Below are 26,923 nucleotides of genomic sequence, written 5' to 3'. Positions count from 1 at the left end.
TTATGTGCATTTTCATTTTGATGTTGCTGCTGTATTGCTCCTGATTTTTCCCATCTGGGAGCAACTGGGCACATCTATATACGTACCACAGCTATTGAATTCATTTTCACATAAATTGCTTGTTTTCTATACAGCGAATGGAATGACAATTCTCTACTTGCACTAACCTGATTTACACTTTTTAAAATGCACATATTTATGATGTAATTGAATAAAAACCTTCAGAGGGAGCTGGTTGTACTCTGGCCTTGTTCTGAACTACATGAGGAGCTCCAGTACCACGTGGCCTCGGTTCCAGATTTGATCCATCTGTCCATGCATTAATTTGCAGAGGTGTCAAAGCCTTTCATTTGAATAGTACAACATACACATTTAATATGGAAGTCAAAAAGAGAGGCAGCAAATATTTGTGGCCCAAATGACTGCAGGCTTAATAAAGGTCCACATTCTCGTTTCTGACTGCTTCTCCATACATGTAAACCTGACATTCCCCAAATATATCCACTGTTCTTTCATCAGATGAGCTGACCTGACCGGTGTCCGTCTCCACATCTGCTGTGCATTTTTAAAAGGCCCGATTTCCATTTCAAACGGCAAAGCTGTGATCTCTCCAGGGCTTTTCTGTGGAACAGAGTCGGAATTTGAATGGTGCATCATAGCTGTGAATATAGACAAATGAATAGATCGCAACACTTTGGTCTGTTCTAGCAAACATAAAACGCAGGGGGCAAAGGGACGTTCCAACCTCAAACTCAAGCTGCTGTTCTTATGTAAAAAATGTTTAGAAAATCTTCTTTCAGGATGGTGCAAAACATTTTAAAGCAATATCAAATGGAAAAGAATGCTATTGTAATGAATCAGATTTTCATTCATTTAAGAAGAAATTCCACCCCATCATCTGTCCTGCTTCTGTACCTCTTCAAACAGCACAACTTCATGCACAGTCTAAAAGCAGTGAAAGTTCAGTAAATCACAATGCAGCAAAATAGATATCTCCATGGTGAAAGCTATTATTAACAGTGAAACAGTAATACTAAGATGAATGAGAAATGTGCCATTTTCCTGTTATGGAAGGTCATAATCAATAGGTCAAACTCATACGGTGGCTTAAATCGCTCTATAATAGGTTTGATGGATTCAAAAAGTCAGGGAGAGAGACTGCCTAGACTATCTGTGTCACTGCAAATGAAAACAAATGTGACATGTGTGTTTGGCCAGGCTCCAGTAAACAGTCGCTGCGTGTAGCTGGTGGGTCATCAGTGTGTCTGTCTGTGTGTGTGTGGTGGGGAAGTAAACAGCCATCGGCAACTTCTTGTGCTAGGCCAAATTCAAATCAGTTTGGTGACTGGGGCCAGGTCCTCTGTTCAATGAAGATTTATTAGTCTGGTCTAACATGTATTTGGTTGCCGGTCAAAATGTTTATGGGCAATATGTTAACACCAAGGATTTACAGCTTCCAAAGAAATTCAGCCTAAAACGTGAATGCATATATTTGATTAAAATGGTCCAATTGTGAATACAACTGAACTGATTGCTGATATTGTTTTTAAACAGCATAAAGGCATATAAGGAAATAAACAGTTTACATGCTGTGACTGTTCAGTCTTCAGGTGTAGGAAACGAGGCAGTTGGAGATAAATGATTCCTGAAGGAAGGAAGTTGGCAAACATGCAAGATACTGACAACACAGTTTCCCCCTGCTGTGGTTGGTCTAGATTCTACATTGTATTTTTTACATTATTGAAAGATATATACACATGCACACAATAACTCTTCCTACTTCTATAATCATTGCCTTTTTGAGACTTTGTATTATGAACTAAGGTTATCGGATACTTACGTGTTTTTCAGAGCGTATGTATTGACCTTCAGATTATAACAAACCATATCACTTAGTCTATAATCTGCTAATGTGCGTGAACATTGTCAGAAATCCTTGAGACTGTGTTTAGAGAACATACTGTTCAAAAACATATCTGACTAAACCTGCGTCACACTAGATGCTTTAATTTAAAAGGCAACTTTAAAATATCTTGGTTATATTCATTAAAATGTTTGTAACTTTTTAAAGTAATTTAGAAAATGTCTGATTTATATTTGTGCTATATTAAGTTACAACATCAAATTGTATATATATAAAATAAGAATCAAACTACAAATTTGACTATATAAAACAACTGTAGACACACACAAACCTGTTAACTAGAGATTCAAATAGGAAAGTCACAATCAAATGTCCCTAAAAGCCAGTTTATGACATGTCTCATTATGACATATTGAAGAATTCGTCCCTCTCAGGTATAGCCAAACCAAACCACGCATACAAATGCACTGTGGTTGGTAAAACAGGAAACCAAGAACTTTGGCTTGCTAGTCACATAAGAAATGTCACTGAATGTCATAACATGTGACATTTATCTGCCCTCAGACATTTATGCCAATCACACACACTAACACAAATGCCTTACCACAAAAAGAAGCTGGCCTACCTCCAGCAGCACTTGTGTGACAGGCTACAAGCGCCTTCATTTCCCTCTGGTATGGCTATAAAAGGTTAACTTTTTTCAGTTTTCACATTGAAAGTTTTAGAAATATGATTTCATGCCTGAAGAAAACAAACAGGACGTGGCATTTCCATTTGTAAAAAACAAACAAATAAAACCTGAAATGAAGTTTAGTTTCTCAGGGGAAAGTTTATTAAAGTGAGAATGTTATATAATGAAGAAATTATTTATTCAGACATTCTACAATAGATCTATGATGAATGACAGGTAGAAAATTAATCATATCATGGAAAAATATATAATGATTTGGTTTGAAAAATGAGTAGATAGAAATAGAGCAAAAAATAGTGCCAGACACAAAACCATTTAACTCAAACAGACTTAACAGAATAATTTAATAGTCTAGTCAAACATAATAAACATCAGGTGTCTGCCCGGTTACTTTAATACAGGTGCTTTAGGCATTTAAAATCAATGAACAGATTCTATAAGCGTTCGTTCTAGTCTAAAAACAACAGAAGACAAAAACTAATAATAAACAGAGACATCCCCTACTGTGTACACATATTTTTCCATTATATGTTTTCATTTACATGTAAATAAAGATCATTTTAGGGCTTTGCATCCATTATCAAAGAACCTCAAATGAGCTGTTTAATGATTACTATGTTTGTTTTATTCTGCAAATATCTTTTTCATTATGGGTGAGGTGCGCAGTTTAATTTTAACACAAATTAAAATATTTTTTTATAAAATCTGCGAAGTTTTTATTCCTCCAAGAAAAGTCCAGGTAACAAAAACATAGAAGATCCAAAAATTAATAAAGACATTATAAAATTGATCTATATGAATCAAGCAGTTAAATCTCTTGTGAAAAGAGATGAATAGATCTTATTTTATTTTATTCACATTGAAACACTCATGTGGTTCAGGACATATTTAGAAGGGAGAGGTTATTATGCGAGTACAGAAGAGCATAAGTCTAAATGGACGCCCATAACATGCAGAGTCCCACAAGGCTATACTCTTGACCCGCTCTTGTTTGGCCTGTGTATGCTCCCACTAAGTCAAATAATGAGAAAGAACCAAATTGCCTATCACAGCAATACTGATGATACCCAGATTTACCTAGCCTTATCACCAAATGACTACAGCCCCATAGACTTCCTCTCCCAATGCATTGATGAAATGAACAGTGGGATATGCCAAAATTTTCCGCAGTTAAACAAACATTGTATTGGGGAACAAAGATGAAGTTTTCAAGGTTAATGCACACCTTAAGTCTAGGTGTCAAACAACATAAAATCACATCAAGAATATTGGTGTGATTCTGGTGACAGATCTTAGTTTCAGTAGTCATATTGTTTGACATTTCTGTAATGTCTACAGTTATTTACTGTATAACACCATGTATAATTCTAAAAAAAAATCCCTTTACAGTAAGTAACTGTAATACCCTTTGCATCATGGTAATTTTCTGTGTTGTCAAACCCACATACTAATACTTGTACTATATTTTTTTACAATTTCTGTATACCACTGTATTTGCCGTAATGTCCTCTTTGGCACAATTCCATTGAGGTTGCCTAATTTCTTACATTTAGGCTGACAGGATTTGCCCTACACCGTGTGTACAACGCAGCAAGCTTTAGACTGTCTACACTGGACATGTGACATCAATTGTAATGATTGGCAAATATCTGCAATCAAACATTTGTTGTGTGTTGATGCACCTTACGAGAAAATAAGACCAGCAAGCCAGGTAAAAATATGTATACGTTTGTCTATTTGTTTTTGTCTTGTTCATGCCTTTATCACCAGCAGTGGACTGTTGCAATGGGCTCCTCACCGGCCTTCCTAAGAAGACCATCAGACAGCTGCAGCTCATCCAGAACACTGCTGCCAGAAATCTGAATAGAACCAGAAAATCTGAGCATATCACACCAGTCCTCCTTACACTGGCTTCCAGTTACATTTAGGATTGACTTTAAAGTACTTTTATTCATATATAAATCACTCAATGGCCTAGGACTTATAAACATTGCAGACATGCTCACTGAATATAAACCTAACAGCCCATTCAGATCATTAGAATCATTACTCGAGGATCTAGTAAGAAATACCAAAGGTTCGCACAAAACAAGGGGAGTCTGCGTTTAGCTTTTATGTCACCTGCAAAGAATTTCCCACATTTAAATTCAGACTCAAAAAATAATATGTTTAGCTGTGCATTTATTGAATGAGCACTGTGCTACATCCAAACCGATTGCACTGTATTTTATATATAATCATTTTCTATTTTAAACTGTTTTAAATTAATTTGAATCAACTTTTAAATCATTTAAAAGTTTTACTGTTGTGATTATTTTATGATTATTTTTTTATGTAAAGCACTTTGAATTACCATTGTGTATGAAATGTGCTATATAAATAAAATTGCCTTACCTTGATTAACCAAAATGTTATGTGTTTGGAATGACATGAGGGTGAGTAAAAGGTGACAGAATTTAAATTTTTTAGGTGAACTATTACTTTAATTGTTTTAAAATGAAGAATTTGGACAGATTAACATCAAAAACTCTTCAATACCAAGCAGGAAACCATCAAACCAACCAGTAACCATTATCAACCCCAACTCAGTCTGTAAGCTGCCCTCACCATCTGCCCTGCTGGCACTCATTAATGAATCTGCATGAAGAAGTGCTGCAGTGGAATCAGAGTGAAGGAGAGAGCAAGAGCATAATGCAGCCACAGATGCTGCAGTGAAAAAAGCGGAAGGACCACACGAGACAACTCATCCTCTATGGTATGGCTCTATTATAGCTCACTAATGAGTGTTCTGACTCGGAGTCTCTGAAAAATGAATAAGCCTCCGCCTGTGCCCTTAAACTGCAGCATGCCTAGCCAGCTGAACATAATGAAACCCCTCTCAATGGCATCTGCCATCGTTTCATACATGTGTGAGTGCTGACTGTGAGGAGTTATACTACCTTCATTATGGATGAGGCATTCCCTCAATTTTGGGAAGCTGAGGTTGGGAAATTTCCAAAAGTCTAGGAAAAAAGAGTGAGAAGGAAAAGTGGTCCATTTCTGTAATAAAGACAAAAAGTGTAGAGTGAATAAATAAGGATCCAGACACATGCTAAAAATTAAATAAATAATAAAATAAAATAATAATATATGTATATATTGTTTATTTCCATTTCATTGAACATAATAACCAGCCTGCAGTGCCATTTTTCAATCAAATTCTGAGGCTGACATACAGGAGCTATTCACTCAAAACATATTCTTGTGAACTATTTTTGAATTGTTGGTCTATGTAAACATACTGTTAAATATCTTTCACATTTTTGCATCACATTAAATGCAAAGCACATGGAATGGCAACATAATATGAAATTTGGACTGCAGGATCTTAAAATGCATCACTTATGAGAAAGATGTATTGCAACAATTGAAGATGTCAACCTATGACACAAGATCAGAGTTTACAATATTACTGAAGTTTAAGTTAAGTAAGATTTGAAAGAAATTTTAAAGAAATTAATATTTTATTCAGCAAGGATGAACTAAACTGAATAAAAGTCACAGTGAATACATTTATAAAGTTACAACAGATTTCTAGTGTAATTTAATGCTGTTCAATGAAACTTTCTATTCATCAAAGAATCCTTAAAAAAGTATCAAAGAATGATTGCTGAAGCATCATAATTATGACAGTGAAGACTGGAGTAATGGCTGCTGAAAACTCAAGCCTTGCCATCACAGAAATAAATAACATTTTAATATAAGTGTTAACTGTTATTTAGTAAAAATATTTCACAATATTACAGTTTTTACTGCACTTTTGATCAATGAAATGCCCATGGTGAGCATTAGATACTTCTTTTAAAAATATGTAAAAAATCCCACCAGCCCCGATCTTTTGAATGCTAATGTTTTTGCTGTTGTTGTTGTTTGTCATTTAATTTGGAAAAATATAATTTAGATGATGGACGTTGTCTTAAAAACACACTTTCTCAGCTGCTGTAAAATACAACCCCTGAACTTTTTGGCACTGACGACACTAGCAGTTCTTAAAAAAAAACTGAAACAAATAGGGAACTTCAATTACTATCACAGTGAAGAATGGTTTCCCTCAAAGAAAGCCATCATTTCAGGCCCCTGCATTAGATTACTTGTGACTGTGATCAATGGACACAAGTCAATGACTTTGTCATACTGGGATGTGATAGGTCTGGGGACATTTATTACCAGTTCCTCACAATTCTTCACTTCAAAGGAATCACCTTAACTTTTCCATCAAGTCATATCTCATAGAAACTTTGATAGTTCTACACCTCCAGTCCTTTCAAAAACTCTTTCAAATGCTTTTATTGGACAGCTTTTTTTTTATTACTTTTGGGTATGAAATATCAGGGCAGCAACACAATAGCCCCATTTGATGAGACAGAAGAGGAGATTTTCAATTCCAAAAATCGAAAGAAAGTACAGGGTGGCTTTCTAATATCCTCTTGAAGACCAACAAATCTGTTTTTGTGGAAGTGAGGGTGCATCTTTTGATAGACATTTAACTTTGGACAGAAATTGTGCACCTCTGTCAGTGGGCAGATTGTTCTGCCCCACTTCCCTGGCATTTTCTGAGGACACACAGGCTGGTAGGTGTTGGAGGGCACTTTTGTAGCGTGGGATGTTCAACCTTTTTACTCTGATGGAGACATCAAGCCTCTCGGGCCAGCGGAAGTGGCAGATTCATGTTGCAGACACCATACCAACAGCTCCTGAAGCGCTTTTCACTTTAAAGGACAATGAATCATATGATTCGCTCATTTCCACAAGGAACTGATGTAATCCGACTTGCACACTACCACAAATTTTAAGGTCAACATGTTTTAATGCACAGTTTTATATAAAACCACATATATCTGCACTGCTTTCAAACCAACAAAGACCAGTTTAATCTCTCAATGTGTTGATCCAAAACCTCAAGTAGGCACTCAAGGTTACGGACATGTTATGCTTCTGTTCCCTCAGGCTCTCAAAGTGCCAGGTTAGTGCGATGAGGTCCAACTGGTAACGCAATTTCAGTCAGCAAATGTTTCTAAATCCAATCCTCTGTGTCAAGGCCCTTCAGGGACTGTAGCTGATGAAAAACACATCAACATCAACTCTCTGAAATATGTTTGCCCACAGAGGCTTTCAGCCTGTGTGTTCACAATCCAAGATTTGAATTTGCACGCGAGCCAATAAACGAGGCGCTTGTCATTAGCATACCTGTAGCAGGCTAAGGTGTTCCACATTACACTCATTAAGAAACCACCTATAGGCATTTTGCATGTTCCAATAATATGACATTTACAGATAAGCATGTACTGTGCCAGTCCATAAGGGCATCTATAGCATCATACAATCATGCATGTGTTTTTGTAGGAGCTGTCAAACCTAGTTTAGCTTGTTTTTTGCATGTGCATTCATCTGCGCTATCATCCAGCACCCACTTCTCACTACTCCCTCGCCGTCACAATAACCTCTAGAAACCAGCGAGAATAATGGTGTCGGAAGAATGATGGTAACAGAATGTTATTACAGCTGTCTCTCAATTACTAATAAGGCTCACGGAGCAAGAGATGAGTTTATAAGACAGCCCTGGCCACTCAATTGTGATGCATAGTATATCATCACTAGCCACTTAGTCATGTGACATTAAGACTTTGCCGGATTGGTTGGTTCACAGTCCAGCAGCTGCAGGCGACAGTGTGGCACAAGTGGAATCTATTAAGTATTCCCGGACAGAGGCAGAGCAGAGCGGTGTGAGAAATACAGTGACTGACACAGTTTCTAACAAGCAATTAACTACAGTGACCCGCTGTTGGCTAAACTGTGCTTTTGACTTTGTGTCACACCCATTATATACTCCAAGATCCACTGTAATACATCACACTGCCGCGGGAGTCTTCTCTTAGTCTAAATGTATATACAAGTGATACATGAAGACATGATACAGCATCCAATTTTAAATAGTACTGGATATACAATTTCAGAGATTGTGTTAATTTAAGTAATTTTCTGTAATATTAATAAAATGCTTACTTTTTGCAGAACCTAAAATGCTATACATGCTAGAATATGTATATATAAATGTATTTAGACAGTATAAAACACTGATGAAAATAAAAGAGAGGATATAAGCCACAATAGAGATATCAAGAAGAACTTCACAAGGGAAATGGTTGCATGACCACACAAGCGTGCCGAAAAGAAATACAGAGCTCAGACCTGTCAGACGAATCTGAGTACTTTATAGTGAATACTGTAGAAGGCAAAGGAAAGGGTAGTGCGGCGTGTAGAGGAATGATGAGAGATAGATAAAGGGGTTATTGTCTCTTGCACACAGCATTTTCTATATTTTTTTCTACCTATATTGATGATATGTAAATACCCTACTCAACCTGTTTGCACATTCTTCTCTTATACAGTACATTCCTGCTCATCTTAATATGTATTAAGTCTACAGTATACTGTCCTGCACATTTTATTTTATAAGCATTTTATTTTATTATTCTTTTTATCTTACTTTTTCCGTACCATATTTATATATAATTTTTGTATTTTTAATAATTGCACTGTCCATGGAGTGGACCTGACTTTTCACTGCTGGTCATATGCTCTCCATATAACCATGTACAGTATGTGACAAATAAAAATCTTGAATTTTGAATTTCTTTAGAGTTTCTTTTCGTCTGGGAGGTTGTTGAGTAGAATATCTCCTAGCATGGCATGTGTGGGTTCAAATCGGTTTCAAACAGAGCATTGGAACTTTATTCCTTATGTCTAAAAATGTGTATATATATTTTTTCTAATCCTCCAGTACAGCTCTGGACATTTTGAATGGAGGCCAATGTGAAGCTATTCTGTGTCCTTATCATTGTACATTTAATCAAAGCTCTTCACAAAAGAACGGTTAGGTTTAATATGTAAAGATCGGCCTGTAATTGACCGTCAAAGACATTCATTACCCAACAGAGCAGAAAAATACCCACACCTTGTAATATTTTTTATAAATGCATGAAAAATATTAAATTAAGATGAACAACTGAAAACAACAGAGGATGCTGCATGTCAAAATATTATGCTAAAGGGATACTTTGAGCTCAAAAAGCGACACCAGTTGGTCCTGACCAAGCGTCAGCATGTAACCAGTTGGGAGTGAGAACATGTTGAAGAGACAGTTACTGTTTTAGAAATTAAGTTACTTTCATTTAAAATACATTCAAATATTAAATATAAATTTAAATAGAGTTGGGAAATCTTGAGATGAAAGATGTACACATAACTGGAAAAAAGTATATCGCTACTGTTTTATGTATTTTTGAGAGCAATGATGAAACAATTGTTTAACTTATTCCCTAAAGCTCATGAGATCCGTGGCACTCCTAAAACAACTTTTGACAAGTACTTAAAAAAACCCACTGAAACCTGTTAGCAATTTATTATACATTTCTGAAAGCAAATCTGCTTAGTCAAATAAAAATATCCTTGTTTAAAAAATAAATATAATATCATTTCATCTTCATGATGAAAGAAAATTACAGATGTGATTTGCTCTTTAGATATCATAAAAGGCCTCTCTTCTGAGGATGAAGCCCATGTGACCCTGACAGGATTTTCTTGTCCTCTCTGTAAAACAAGATTGTAGATGGCTTACACACATTCAAGACCATGTATAAATTTGTTTCTTGATGGATTCAAAGTCAGTCACAGAATTAGGCCAAAGGGACGATGTATTCAATTCATTTATGAAAGAAATAAGTCTTGGACTCTACCTGATCATCTTGATCTGAGGATTATGCACTACAGATGGCATATCTAAATTGCTTCCTTACATCAATCATTAAATAAAAGTTAATTAGATAAAAGATTGTTTGTCTAACACACAGTGACAGAAATCACCAATTCAGATGAATTACAGTATCCCAAAAGATGTTTTTAAGATGTTCTTAAAATACACTACTGTTTAAAGTCTGGGATCTCTGATGCTCATCAAGGCTGTATTTATATGATCAAAAATACCGCAAAAATACACAAATGTTGTAAAATTTATTAAAATTGACCATTGTTTTTGTTCCAGTTTACTTAAAATGTAATTTATTCTTGTGACTCCTATTCCATGCTGAACTGCTGCTTAAGAAACATTATTATTAATGCTAAAAACAATCATGCCTATTAACATTTTTATAGAAACCGTGTGGGACTTTGTCAGGATTCTTTTATGAGTACAATTTTTATTTTTTTTTAAATCAAATTGACTTTTCTTACCTCATTCAGTCAGGGTTTATAGGCTACTTAAACCTGTTTTAGTTTATACTTATACTTAAAGACTGGTACCAGTATAGGAAGATATCAAATGTCTGTAAGGAGCTGGAAGGTCAGAGAGAGAGAGAGATTCAAAAAGAACCATTAATCAGAAAATGCAGAAGAGGGAGGAGGTAAACTAGAATGGTTCTGATGAGAAAGGAGATGGTAATTAAAAATCTAAGCAAGGACACAAAGTGAGAGTGACAACTAGAGAAAAGACAGACTGGGAGAGAAAAAAGGAGGTGACCAAACCAGGCATAGACATATGAAGTTTGACAGCTAAGGTGAGGATAAAAGACACACATGAAAAATGGCATCAAACACATAGAGACACTTGATATGTAATTACGCTTTAAACCTTTAAAATTGTATCTGTTCTTGTACTCTAACCCAGCAGTTTTAGCCACAGTGATGGAGATCCACACTGTAATTAACCACCACAGTAAATACAGACACCAGGCACTGTGAAGACACAGGTGCAGTCCCCCATCAAAGACCAGTCTTTGTAGCTTCACCAAAAAACTGGGAATGATTATCCAGGGTTAACTGCTGACATTCTCAAAAAGTCTGATGGGCACATAAAACACATAGATATACAACTGGGAAAAGGGAACTAGACAGACAAGTCAAAGTAAAAAAAAGTCAAAAGCTAAAAGCAGCCCCCTGCTTTATTCAGATGGAGAAATGACTTTTACTCAGTGTCAAAACAAGCTCCTCTGCATTTTGAAAGACTTTGATCATGATATTTAAATATATAGAGAACACTGGAAAGTCTGAAAAATGTCACAAGGGAATGTTGGAGGTCTTTAAAAAAAACTGTCACTATTTCTGCTTATAAAGATTTAACTTCATCCTCTCAGCCATCAGAGTGAAAGCACCTGTCTCAAAGATGAACCTCCTTCATTTATATAAAAGATTTGACCTTTTGCTTTTTGCTAATCTACTCTGGACCTGTCTGGACTCTTATTAAGGAGGCATCTATCAATCTTCATTCACACCCACTTGGTTCAAACCTATCTTGTTTATCTTTAATTTACTCAGTTAGCAGGAAAACGTGAGCATTCATAAACAGGTGGGCTGGGTTGGCGTGGTGCGGTGGGACTGATGCTAATTACAGCAGCTGGCACAAGCTCTCCTCTTGACTTCCACCCATGCACTGTGCTTTCTTTCAAGGTTAGGTGCACATGTGGAGAATATGAAGAACTGTGATTAGACTGTGTGAATTACTCACAGAGGGTGTAACTAGTAGTAAAATAAAGAAATACTCTCGTGGAAAAGAAAGCAATTTTAAAATAGTATGCATTATGGAAATAACACTTCAAAAGAATATAATTTAAGTGTGAATTGAATGTAATTATTTTCGAAAATTTCCACAAAGAACCAATTGATTTAATATAAATATATGAACATAATATACCATCAAAATGCATCATAGTTTAAATTTATATTAAATGCAATTAGTTGATCTTAAGAGTGTTTTTTGATACCTAGTGTATGTACCCTATGTAATTTTGGTGTCTTTGAAATATGGTTAAAGTGGTAGCACTTTATTTTACAGTCCTGTTCCTATTATATAACAGGAAAGACACTATCAATTATCATAATTGTTCTTTCTAGCAACCGGTCCTCTGTGTTTATGTTTAGCATGTGTCTTGATGAAATGCATAAATAGTAATTAATTTGCACATTTTCTGCCCTGTCTGATTTTAAACAGCTTCAAAATTATTTCAAGAAAGCTGGCAAAGACCACAACAAATATGTTGCTAAAATCACTCCCTTTAATATTACATTTGAGCTTTTAAGATTTAACATGTTAATTAAATGTACCTCTTTTCTTGTTGTTGTTTTGTTTGTCTGGTATGAAAAAGCTATATTAAAGCTGTTTAATATTGCTCCCCAGTGCTTATTCTTTTGAATAATCATGGCTGGCAATAATGATATGTTTTGCAATGCAAAACACTCACATATTCCTTGCTGTCAGACTAGCTGTGAAAACAGGGGAGGAGTTTCAGGCTTTAGTGCTCTGTCTTTGTTTAATTCTCAGACAGTCGCTGACACTTGTATAACGCCGTAAAAGAGAATTCGGGAATAACCAAGAACCTGTGTTTTGTGATTTTGAGGTTGCTGTTATAATGCAAAGTCAGGAGAGAATGGATACAATTTAAGATGAATTTGTCATCTTCAAAAAAAAGAAAAAATGATTTCAATGGATGTTCCCAAGAAAGAAATGGAGCACAAAAGGAGAAGAGAGCAGAAGTACATTACAAACACAGACAGAAGTGAGAATGTGACAAGAAAAGACAGACCAACAGATTACAAAGACAGTGTCTGCATGAAAAATCTTTGACGAAGGCAGTCGAGGACACCTCTGCAGTTGCATTTCGCTTTTTTACATTTAGCAGATCTTATTAACCTGTGCTGAAACTGGCAGAAATTCATACACATTCTGACACATGAAGAAGCCATTCCCATACACTTTTCATCATTTGCTCATCCTCTTTGTTTTCCGGTCTTATACTGTACATCGACAGTGGTTGAGGAGAGATGGTGAAATGTATCTTGTGAGATGACAAACTCAGCTGGAGGAGCTATAATTAAATGGAGTTGCCTCCATTTGTGAGGGTTACATGTGGTGAGCACATACAATACTTAACCGGCAAAGAGCGCAGTAACAAAATATGCTGATGTTATATGCAGAAATAATGTGATGTTATGCCTCTTCTTTTAGAAAGGCTGCAGCGTATAGGGAAATAGGGCGAATACAGGTAAAGTGAGACAGCTAAAGTGTGACACTTAAATTTTGTATTTAATATTTTCCTTTTTCCCTGTATAATGTAGTAAATAACTTTAGCCCTTCACACAATATCGCAGCATCATATTTTCAAACAAGACTAATAATATACTATCAGAAAGAATACCACTACACAGTTTTACAAATTTTGATAATATATGATCTTGTTATGTGATGCTTGCTGTGGCATCTTATATTTACTGTAAAAATGTAAGTTGTGGGTGCCAGAAGTTTACTTAATAAAATATATATATATATATATATATATAAAACCTTATTAAAAGTAGCTTTTCCACAAGCAGAGGTTAATATTAAAATATACAAGGTGTATGCACATACACACACAAACGTACAAACATAACACAACGTAACACAAACACACATGACACTAAAATGATGCAATAAACATGAATTTAACATCATAAAATATAACATAATAATATTTGTAACTGATAAGAAAGAAAATGGTTAGAAATAATTATTTCAATGAAAATCCATTATGTAACAATGGTTATTTTATTAATTAACAATGACTTGTTCTTTTCACATCCTAAAATTATACATTTAACAGTATTTAACAGTAAAATCACATGTAACATTTCAATAGGTCTGTAATAGAGGTTTAAACCATATAGGGTTAGTGAAATAACAATTAACCAATTAACAGCATTTTTTTTTTTTTCAGTATTTTTTTTATGTATTCATTCATTTCTGCTAAAGGAAAAACACAACCGAACATTGACCCCTAGAAAGTTTTAAACCCTTGAAGACCTTTCCCCACCAACTTCTTCTGTCATGACATCTTAGCATTAAGCTTAAGCCCTGTGGATGTTGTTGAGCTGAAAAACAGAGTGGGAGTACAAAAGAAATGTAAAGAGAAGTAAAATAAGTGGATCAAACAACAACAGTACATGTCAACTCAAACTGACTGTGGCAAGTGACTCCAGGGGGTTAAAGATTCCCTTCAGGTCATTAAACATTTCATCAGGTGGCGTGGAGAGCGCATGAGCCTTGCCACCAATCACACGTTTCCAAGTTCTTCACAGGCACCAGATTTGCCCCTCTAGCCTCTCCACATACACTGGCATATGTGAAAAAGGCTTCACATGTACCCATGCCAGACAGATCATTATGCAGCCTCTTTATTTTGATGCTGTTGGGTTTGACCAACTGGAGGGATGACTAACTAAGATCTGGTCCCATCTGGTGGCCTTCTAGTCATATAGGCTCAGTTTGGACTTGGACTACATTTTTCTATAAACAATGTTTCTAATATTTAAGGAATGGTTCACCCAAAAAGGTAATCCAAATCCAAGATGTAGATGAGTTTGTTTCTTCATCAGAACAGAACAGAACAGAGCTATGGATCCTTTGCAGTGAATGGGTGCCATCAGAATTAGAGTTCAAACAGCTGATAAAAACATCACAATAATCAACACTAGACCATCATTTAATGCCTTGTGATGCGAAAAGCTGTTTGTTTGTAAATAAACATATTAATCTGTTTTAACTTTAATTAAATTCAAATGAATGCTTTCCATTTTAGTGGCTTAATTTTTTTAGTGCATGTTAGCAAAGACCAAACAAGATGCATGTGTTTCTGTGAAGATGATTCAATTTTAGAAGGATGTTGCACATAATTTAATTTAGGAGATGACAGTTGAACTGGCAGTTTAGAAAGATAATATCTAGAGGGGAAAAAATGTAAAAAGAACTTCTGAAACTCCCAAGGTGCTGTTGCACACATCAGTCAAAATGGATATCCAACAAAGTAATGTGCATATTATACAATTATAAAATATCAATGTCATCTTTAAAGAGAATACGGCATCATTTCACCAATTTGATCTGACACACTGATTTTAATCATGACATAAGTGCTTCAATTAATTTGCTCTAAGCTGTCAATGAAGCAGAAACTGTAACAATTTAAAATTTGTTGACAGGTTTAGAGGCCTATAGGGATGTCTTGTCTACTGTATATACAGTAAGTGCCAGTAAGTGCAGTATTATGCATAATTTGAAGTAGGAAATATTAATACTAATAATAGCTTTTAAAGTGTGTGGGTGTTTTTTCAGTTCTTGTATGTCATTGTGAATGACTGGTTTGTTGAAGATCAGAATTACCATATGAATATCATAATAAGACCTAAATAAAAATTAGATACACATGCGTACAAATGAGCCATTTACAAAATATGTAATTAATTTCATTAATGTGAATATTAACAATATGCAAAAGACAATATATATTTTATTCAGAGTGTGGTTACTTGTATATGGCAGAGGGGGGCACCCAAGGTAACAATATTAAATGCCCAGTAGGTCCTCATAATACAAAGATCATCCACATGGGGGCGTCACAGAGGTCAATATCACTGTCCCCTCAGAGCAGCAAAACCATAAAGTGATGAGATGAGTGCACATAATGGGCCTTATCATCTCAAACCCATAAACTAAGTGTTAGAGAACAGGGGAACTCTGGTTGACTGTATATAAGAGTAAAATATTGCTTCAGTATACTGATTAAATATTGAAGAGAAAACACTGGATTGGTGTAACATTGGTTAACGGATTTGTGGGTTTTTGCAGTCCGCTACACATTAAACCAGTAATATTCTAGGCTGAGTAAATGTTAAGTGTCCTACATTTGATTGCAGTGCATTTTAGTGGATTTTCAAAAGCATTGCTCGAGGGAGGACAAAAACACTCAATTGAAGAGTGGGACTAAATGCTATTTAATTCAGTAAATAATATGTGCTTTTGCTGTGTGGAAATTACCATTAACCATGACACCAACGTTTAATGACCAATACAATATTATTAAATATGATTCAATTCTTTAAAATAATTAATGATATTCTAGCGTTTCGGTCATTTGGTCAATATTTACATTCAACAATGCAGCAACAATATCATTCACAATAGTTTAACAATAATTTAATAGTTAACAAAAGTGTGCTTTAGTGTGCTCTGGTTAAATTTAACTCTAGAGTATGTTCACTCACTTTTTAGCATCAAATAATAATAAAAAGAGCACAATGTCAATTGAAGCAGTTTTTGGACAGTGATTCTTTATTATTAATATTTGGGTGTTTAAAAAATGATGTTAAATTATGAATTGCACAGTGGCATTATCCTGATTTTAGCACTTGTTATACTTTAAAAATGAGGAAAAAATATTGAGAGGCAAAATGACACAACGTTGTTACTGTATTATCTCCTTTTGAACCACAACGAATGACAAGCATTTTTTTTTCAAAGGAAAACTTATTTTAGAAAACTTATTTAACTGAGAGAAAAAAATTTTATGTAAGCAGGTTACAAAGCTTTTGTGTTGTGTTACTAAAGGTAACAGCCCATAGTAACAGGACCAGATAGGAGGAGTTTGCGTTGCATCATCATTAACCGCGTGACGTTGTCAATAACTCACAACGAGGAAAGTTAAATATTGAGAAGCGGGTAAGGTGAGCTGAAACTCAGTAACTATGAGGTCAATCACAGCTTCATTCCGACACTAGCTACATATCAACTGGCAAGTCAGGTGAGAGGCGCCTTCCAGGAAACAGCCAGATTCACTAGCACAGCTGAATGGCTTATAATTTCAAAACTCTCGCCTGTAGTTTCCACTGAGGCTTTTCTTTGCTTGCGCATTGGAACATATCAGGTTTGCATATGATGAGCAGCGTCGGTTCATGAGAACTGCTTATAAATGTCCACTAAAGCGGATAGAGACTCACAGGTAGATGTGACCCACCTAGATTGTCGCCAAGCAGAATGGGCAGAAGACACTGACGGCCGGGAGGTGATGAGGACCGACGAAGCTCCAGCGCCTCGCAGGCTCAACCGCAGCCCGAAGTGCGCTCGCTGCAGGAATCACGGCGTCGTGTCGCGCCTCAAGGGCCACAAGCGCCTGTGTCGCTGGCGTGACTGTCAGTGCGCGAACTGTCTGCTGGTCGTGGAGAGACAGAGAGTGATGGCAGCGCAAGTCGCCCTCCGGAGACAGCAGGCCACAGAGGTTGGTTGACTGAGCAGGGTATAGTTTAAAGCTTTCTGTGTGCTCCGGCGGAACTAAAAGGGTGTTGTTTGCAAACAAAGTGGCACAGTTTTGTTGAAGGTTTTGAGCACGTGTGTTGCTACTTTCTTGTTGCAGACTTGAACTGCAAACTATATGTCCTTCAAATTATATAGCCTACAGTATTTGAATCTCTCTCTCTCTCTCTCTCTCTCTCTCTCTCTCTCTCTCTCTCTATATATATATATATATATATATATATATATATATATATATATATATAATATATATATATATATATATATATATATATATATATATATATATATATATATATATATATAGAGAGAGAGAGAGAGAGAGAGAGAGAGAGAGAGAGAGAGAGAGAATTTTATATATTTGTTCGAATTATACTGATACATGCAATTTAAATGTAAAGTTTGCTTTAAGGTAAACTTTGCAGTTCAAGCCTGCCATAAAATCAGATTGCATATATTAGAGCAAATCATGTTACTGCAAAACAATATGACTGTTACTTAATTAACTACCCTTAAAAGAAATATTGTGGAAGTACCAGGGTACAGTAATGATATCCGACAGTTATAACGTGGTATTTTTATATATAAAACAATACTTATTGCTATAATATTCATGTAACTTGGTGTTTAAAAAAAGTACAATACACAATGGTACATTCACCTGATTCCCTTGGAATTTATATATTGCTACAAAAAAATGCTTTACAGTCATTTTCAAAACATACTAATTGTCATAATTAATGCTTTGCTATTATTTCTGACAATTATAAACATCTTCATCACAAAATTCCCGTGAGCAAACAACATAAATTCATTGCATTTTAAGTAGCCTAGTTAGGCATTCACTAGATGGTGTAAAGAAAAAGGACACTCTTTATGACAAACAAGACATCCACTGGTGTCTTTTGTAGCGTAAGTATCTTTTATCTATCCCATAAATTTATGCAGAGTTGTGCGTTCTCTTTGACAGGGTAAAAAAGGTCAAAAAAACACCTCTGTTCTCAGACACACAGCTTACCAGCGCTACACGAGGGCACCTAGTCTCCTGGCAAAGAGTATTCTAGAGGGTAAGCCTTAATTAACGCACATCTCATTAACACTGTTGCACCCTGAAAGGAGACATCGGGAGAAACTGGATTAGTTCACCCGTTATGCTACAGAACCCTCTGTTGGGAATAAATCTGTTTATGTTTATGTAAGGTAATTAAAAATATGCAAATGGATAGAGGAATTACAAAAAAATTGGCTCATATGACTGGTTTGGAGTTTGATTTTCCCTGATGTGTTTCTTGCTGTGTCAACATTAAGGTCAGACTGATTTAATTGTTATCATAAATTTGAATACGCTTAATTTGTTTTTGTTCCATTAGAATATTTAAAACAGTTATACTTTTATGAGCTCCACATGGAGTCTAAGAAATGTATTTTTTAATTGTTAAGCAGTCAGGTGAAAAAGATTTGTGCACCTTTACAGAAATGCATTTTAAAAGTTGCACTCAAATGTGGGTCATGACCTTAAAATGATCCACATGTCTGTTTTGATACATCATGGTCAGAAGGAACAAATGTAGCTAACCATGTAATCATACATTGTTAGAACTGCAAAATATATAGGCTTATACATTTTTGAAAGAAATGACAAAGCACTTTGAATGCTTTCCATTTGCTGTTTACATCCGAAGCTTTGCTTTTATTGTTTAAGAAAAATTGTGGTTGGAAAAAGACAACAAAGACATTTATAATGTGACAGGAGATTTATTTTTCAAATAAATGCAGTTTTTCTGAACTTTCTAATCATTAAAGAATCCATTTCCAGAGAAATATTAAGCTATCGGTTTTCAACATTGATAATAATAATAATAATAATAATAATAATAATAATAATAAAAATGTTTCTTTGCCAAATCAGTATATTAGAATGATTTCTAAAGGATCATGTAACATTGAAGATTAAAAAAACTTCAACTTTGCCATCATAGGAATACATTACATTGAAAAACATATATAGAAATTGACCCAGCATTTTGAACGATGTTGTTATAATCTATTCTAGATTAAAGCAGTCTGTACTTGACTACTTGAATTCAAAATATCTTCATTTACGGTTTCTGAAATTGTTTATTCTAATAAACTCTTTGAATATTTTCACATTTAAATGTGACTTGATTATGAACAAGAAAAATCAACAATTTTTATACTCCTTCATCATGCTGTAGGCTACAAGCCGCCTGTGTTAGAGGACTGGCCAAAGAGACTCCACCAACCCCCAGTCAGTGTTCGTATGAGGAAGAGGAGAGCGTTTGCAGATAAAGAACTGGAGACTGTGATGCTGGAAAGAGAGCTGAGGCAAAGAGAGATGGAAGAGTTGCCTGCGCTCCTCCTCCAGGCTGTGGTGCCGTCCGCTCCCTCTCCGTATTTTTTCCCGCTGTCAGACCCAATCATGCCCACGTACATGCCTGTGTCCAGAAGCGGCCCTCCTTTGACTGACTGTGATCTCCCTCACCAACAACACACGCTTAATTCCAAAACTCTAGACTTCGGCACAAACACACTGACAGACACTGTCTCTCTAAGAGTGTGTGAGAACTGGGACCTTTTCAATTTGATTCGGCCTCCACCGCGCTGTTACAGCACAAGCCCAGGCGTCGACATGGGTAAAAACATACCAGACAGCGGGTTTTCTGATATGTCTGTCAAACCAAAAAGTTTAGTTGTTGACACCATGACAAAGCAAGACATTCCTCCCTCATCGAATATGGCAGACGTGCTGGTACAAGCTAAATCGCCCCACAAACGCTGCAGGTCATTGGGGCACGAGGCCTCTGTTCACATGGACCGTATGGAGGGTGCAAATAAAGACCCCATCAAAAAAGCTGTAACACGGCCATTACCTTTTTCTGTAGAGGCATTGCTCATGAGATAAGATTTTTTTTTTTTAAAGCCAAGACTTTACAATAATGTTCAGTTTGTTAGCATAATGTATTACATTAACGGCCAATGTATTTTTTACACTAATGTTGTATAATGTTAATATCTACATACACTAATACATTTTTAACAAGTAAGATATTAACATTACTTATTTTATTATGAACGAACATTAAGAATTAACAATGAGCAACAGCATATTTATAAACTAACATGAATATAGATTATGAAATGCTGTTAGAAAGCTCATTGTTAGTTCATGATATGTGATGTACTAAGTGATGTTAAGGAATGAAAAATGTTTCAATTTATATTTGATTATAATTTATCTAAATTTACAGTATCATTTAAGCAGCTGAGCTTTTTTGTTTTTTAATGTAAGCAAGTCAAGCAAAAAGAGGAAATAATCAAACACTTTCTTAAATTGCACACTCTTTCTCAAGTAGTGCTGAGAAATACAGTTTATTTTAGTGAATCTGTTCACTTGAACCATTCATGTAACTGAACCTGTTCATAAACAGTTAACCAGTTTATTTGTCCTTGTGCACACGTGTTTGTGTTCATCATTACATTTCCTGTTCAGTTTTATATATTCAATGTTTATAGTTGTATTATTTTGAATTGTCAATTTTTATGCAAAGATACATTTTTAGGTTTAAGGATTTAAAAGATTCAAGTTGTTGGGATGAATCCAAACGTGTAACCCCTTTACTACTTAAAATGGACTAGCTTGCTTGGCACGTGAGTTTTTAATGAAGCGTCCCCAACACTGCACTGAAAAGTTAAATAATCAATAACTTTCTTGTTTAATAAAATACTCTTGATCAGAGCACTTTTGATTCATTTCTAACTAAATACAAGTTATGTTATGTTGTTCAAGTTATATTTTCATAATCCTGTTTAAATCGTTTACCGGAAACTGTTAAATACACAGTATAGAATATATATGCATCTTACTACACTCTTAAAAATAAAGGTGCTTCAAAAGGTTAAGCAATGCCATAGAAGAACCATTTTTGGTTCCACAAAGAACCATTCAGTCAAAGGTTCTTTAAAGAACCATCTCTTTCTTACATTTTTATAATCTGAAGAACCTTCTTTCACGACAAATAACCTTTTATGAAAGTGAAAGGTTCTTCAGATGTTAATTGTTCTTTATGGAACAATTTAGACAATTAGTTTTCTGTGATGTTTCTTTCTTGTACATGCATATAGTCAAGACTAACCCTATTTTTAAATTTATTAATTTTTTTTTTAAATTCCAAATAAGAAAGTCTGATGTAAACGCATAGGTAGCTGAGAATCAACTGAAAGAGTGGTGGAAAAAAGATTAGTTTCTCTCTCTCTTCCTTTACTGTGAATTAATGATGTAGCTCATACCGTGGTTGGATTGAAGTGATGCCTGGTACATCTGTGTATTTAAGCTACAGGCTCCCACAAAGGTGCTTTGAACTGTTTCTGCGGTTTTCATAAAATATTTTTAATTTTAAAGAAAACTAATGATGAAAAGGGCTCTCGGGCAGGAACCAACTCAAAGTGTAAAACTAAACGAGTGAGGAGAAAGACACATGTGCCTTAGGGTTCAGAGGCAAGAAATGATTCTAATATGAGCTCAGGAGGACAAATTTTTCATCTTAATCAGGAAGTTCATAAAAGCCTTATTCCTGTCAGTGTTGTGTTTTCAAGTGAATGTTTTGGCTTAGCAAAATTGTGCAATGTATTTGGGAGTGTATCACTATCCTGTAGACTGGTTTAGACAATGTATATCCTCTCTTTTCTATTCTTTCTTTATTTTCCATTTCAGTTTTTGAGATATGGAAGCCTGATAGTTTTGACATCTCTGGACCGTGTGGCGTCAACATGTGTGATGGCATCATGCCCTCCTCTGTATCTGTCTCTATATCTCAGCGCATCTGCCAGTGCAGATAGGGGCTTTACGTTAGGCGAGAATCTCAGCCCTTTTGTGGTCCACTTAAAAAAATAAAATAAAAAAAAGGCAAGAGGAGTGCAGAAGAACATTGGCGTTTTTTTAATGATAATCAAGATCTATATCAGAATTCTCCGTTTTTATTTTTTATTGTATTGTTTTATTGTTTCTTATGCTTAACAATGCTGCATTTATTTGATAAAAAAATGCACTTAAAAGGTAATATGATTTTTAAAATACAATTTAAGAAATAATTTATTCCTGTGATGCCAAAGCTGAATTTTCAGTAGACATTTTCAATCTTCAGTGTCACTTACGTGATCCTTTAGAAATTGTTCTAATATGCTGATTTAGTTCTTATTATTATCAAATATTAATATTTTTGTGAAAATTCATTTATTTAGGCCTTGATGAAAGCATGCATTTAAAATAGTATCTTTCTTAACGTTATAAATATATTCAATTTAATGAATCCTTGCTGGATAATTTTTTTTTTTTTTATCTTACTGACCCCAATATTTGAATATAATGTAATACTAAAGTACATGAAGTATATATGCATGTCTATGCCCAAATCTGGTATGTCAAACACACACACAAACATAGAAATACACCCCAGATACATGAAGTTTCGGGCATGGCATTATAAAAGGGTGAATGCATATTTCATGTAGCGCTGCTAGCATGCAAGCATACTACATTACAGTTTACCAATGGGCAAAATTGTTATTCTAAGGCAGCACCCCTGAACTCCTTTCATTGTAGGTTTATTTATTCTCACAGTCTGTTCTAGCATGAAGTCAACCTAACTTGTTTGTGTAATAGAGATATCAGCATATTCTTTTTCCTGACATGGTATCGACAACATTTAGTATCAAGGTCAAGTATCAAAGGGGGTTGCTTTGATCCTAGTGCCAGCTCCCAACTCAAGCAGAATTTGCCAGATTAAGACCCTGCGCTTGGCATGCATAACCCTGAAAAACCCCTGCATACTCCACTGCTCTTGGGTTACACGGCTCCCCACTTCCTCCAAACAGGGGGTGTCTCTTTCAGAGTGGGTGGGCTGGCCCTCAGCCGCTCACCTGCTGCGTCCAATAAAAAACTCTCTTGTGTCATGTGTCTTTGGCCTTGGGATAAACAGACAGTTTCCACAAGGCACAAAACTTTATAGTCTTGATTTCCAAGTAAGTCTTTGTTGTGGGCAACTATGAAGAATGCTAAAGAGCTTACACAACACATTTTTAATATTTAAGAGTGTCTAATATATATTCTCTCAGTTTCTCTATAACATATCAAATCAGACTTTGTTTCCAGCATGGGGGAATTTGCAAAACTACCTAAGCAGTTTCAAAGTACATCTCAGCTTGGGATATGCATTTAATAATACACAAAATACTGAATATTTCAAGCTATTCCAGCTTGCGAAAATCTGTTTTGCTTTTTCTCAGGCTTTTTTTCTTTGTGGTTACAAATGCAGCACTAACAGATTTTCGAGAGGATCTTTTTACACTATTCTGACTGTTGTTTAGCTGAAAACAGAATCTCTCGGAACCTGTTACGAGTTGATTTGCAGAATAAGCAGTCTGCCAGCAATACGATACAAACTGATTTATTAACAAGAAAATCTGAGATCTCTTACAATCAAAATGTTGTCTCTGTAAATTCAAAAACCAATCTCTCAGCACATATATATACTTTTTTCTTTTCAGAGCACAACTGTGGGATTGAAATTTTACACACTTAAAACATTACTGTTGGGTGAAAAGAGTCCCTCCACTTCCATCATAGGAGTCAGTATTTTCTTGTCCCCTAAACTGAGGCTCTCATTTTGTGGCGTTCAGTTGGATCCAATGCATAACCTGTGCTGACTGCAGCAGCTGTGTAGCTATACTGTTACATTCTCCTGGGCCGCCCAGTTCCTAAAATCCACCTTTCCAATTCAACACAAAGCACAGACTCTCTTGAATGCTAAACTGCCAGAGCCATTACTCTGCATGATTCAAAATGCTCTGTCCATTTGCCTCCATTCAAACTCTCGCGACTCTTCAAGTTAAAACATTTTTCATTCATTGAAAAATGTGGAGTACGTGGAAGCAGAAATTAGAAATTCAAATTAACCACTGGAAGACATTGAAAAAAAGGATTATGGAGCTAAAATTGGGTAAATGTTTGGTGACAAGTCACTGCAGCATTGTTTCTGTACTTCTTAATTATTTCTTTCTACTGGAACCAGTCCAAATAACAGTTCAAAGAAAGCTGCTGAAAAAGGTTACCAAATCATATTTTTTTATTTAACATTAGATGGAATTAAATGAATGTTTTAATTATTATTAATTATTCATGTAATTCCCAACTCAAACACAAAGGGTGTATTTTTAAGTTTTGCAATGTGGAAGTTTGTTAAAATGTGCCAGACCTCTGATTCATTAACAACTATAGGTAAATAACTAGAAGAATAACAAAGTGCATTCATGATTATTAAAAATAAATAAAAAATAATACTATAACAAATTCCTATTTGAACTAGGTGAACTACCCCTCCGATTAACATGGCGATTTTTAAGGCTACATTGATGCAAACAAACATTATTTCTGAAAATATATTCACTATTTAATTTTTTTTTTATGCATTCTTACTCATGTTGATTGTTTTGAACATTTGTGGTCTATTCTTGGCTCACAAATAGTGAAGTGTCCATGTGCCAGTTAAGTATTTTAGCGGATAAAATATCTCTCAACTACCCTCCTTCAAGGATACACTTGCATCAACACCTTAGGAGTTTAATGCAGTGGATAGAAATACACAGATGAAAACAGCTGTAATCCCAACCCTGTGAAACTATTAACACACTATTTCTTATTTCTGGTTGGCCTTTAAGTATATAATCTAACCACTGGACGTCCACAATACCCCAGAACCCAGGAAAGCCAATCCATCCCTGCGTATTATGTGGTCACTGCACCATAAAAATGGCATTCAGAAGTATTGGCACCTACTTATACATGATTAATGGCAGCAGCATCGGACTCCGGTGCAGGAGAGGAAGGGTTATCTACACATAAACCTTTACTGATGATGCTGGGTAAAAATGTGGGCAGCAGAAGGATGTGGGAGGTTGAGAAATGACAGCGGCTTGGCACAAAGACAGAGTGAGGAAACCAAGAGGCAGTTAGAGGAAAGAGAGTACATGTGGAGAGAGAGACAGAGCAAGAAAGGCAGCAAGAGACAGACTGAGAAGGCAACAGATGGATAGACAGACAGTCAGTGAGAGCTGTGTTGAGTTGGCAGAATGAAGGAGCAGAGAGATGGTGTGATAAAGCAGAGAAACCCTGTATTCACTGCAGCTGTACAGATGGCTCACCTGCCAAGAACAACACCATGTTTAAGGGCTATTTATTCTAACTGGATTACTATTACAGACACCACAATCCATGCTGTGAATTCTGAGAGTAACGGAAACCACAGGGTGGATTAAGGGATGCGATTCATTCTGATAGTTCTGGCTATGTATTGCAATCGTATATAGCAATGTCTGGTGTTTACTGCATATAGTTATGGAATCCAATCACACAGCCACACATTTTCTCTCTCTAAATGTTTATTTATAAACTAATCAAAAGAGAAAATGTTAGACCAACAAATCATTCAAAATAAATGTAATGCTGATATATAGAATCTTGTAGTATGTTAAAGGCACTACGAAGAAATTAACATGTTTGTATATAAAGTATTAATCATAATTAATAGGCCTTCTCTTTAATAAAATTTGTGAATATACAGTATACAGTTGCATAAAAAATGAAAAATAATGAAACAATTAAAAAAAATGACTTGAAAAATGCTTGATTGTAATGACCCTTGTTTCCTTGGTCTATGAAATTGTGGATTTGTACTGGGAATTTGTGTTTAGTTTATATATATATAAATATCTAATGATAACTTTGAGTTTATTAGGTGAATCAAATGTTGATTCAGTAACTGCTCAAAGTCAAACCATAAACCATTTTATAAGAATGGTTTTTCATAAACAAGCACTTAAAAAGAAACGGTTCATAATTATAATTTGTTTTTGAATTGGGCTATGTCTGTTTTATTTACTTTTGATGTCTCAACCCCTACTGATTTGAATTCTAACAATCCAATAATTTATTTTCATGATTTTCATGACTTGCACAGGGACATGAAGTCACCAGTACTGCAGGCAAGCTTGGAATATGGAAAAGCTTAATTTTTTTTTTTTTTTTGCCATTTCATTGATTTCATCAGGAGAAAAGATTTGGCAATTATGGAAGTTGTGGCATTACTTTACTCTGGCAATACATGACTTGCCCACCAATATACCTTTAATCCAGATATAAATT

At 35.3% G+C, this 26,923-nt stretch overlaps 1 protein-coding gene across 1 annotated transcript; it reads left to right on the top strand.

The window, feature by feature from the left end:
• Nucleotides 1-17,074: 17,074 nt before the first annotated feature.
• dmrt2b (doublesex and mab-3 related transcription factor 2b) lies at nt 17,075-21,463 on the top strand. Its single transcript, XM_026265402.1, has 3 exons — nt 17,075-17,671; nt 18,677-18,773; nt 19,923-21,463. The coding sequence occupies exons 1-3, from the start codon at nt 17,366-17,368 to the stop codon at nt 20,627-20,629; spliced, it is 1,110 nt and encodes a 369-aa protein (XP_026121187.1). The 5' UTR covers nt 17,075-17,365; the 3' UTR covers nt 20,630-21,463.
• Nucleotides 21,464-26,923: the final 5,460 nt, after the last annotated feature.

The sequence above is a fragment of the Carassius auratus genome, chromosome 6, assembly GCF_003368295.1.
Source record: "Carassius auratus strain Wakin chromosome 6, ASM336829v1, whole genome shotgun sequence".
Classification (NCBI taxonomy): domain Eukaryota; kingdom Metazoa; phylum Chordata; class Actinopteri; order Cypriniformes; family Cyprinidae; genus Carassius; species Carassius auratus.
Note: the sequence above shows the minus strand (reverse complement) of the source record. Positions and strands in the feature narration are given on the sequence as shown.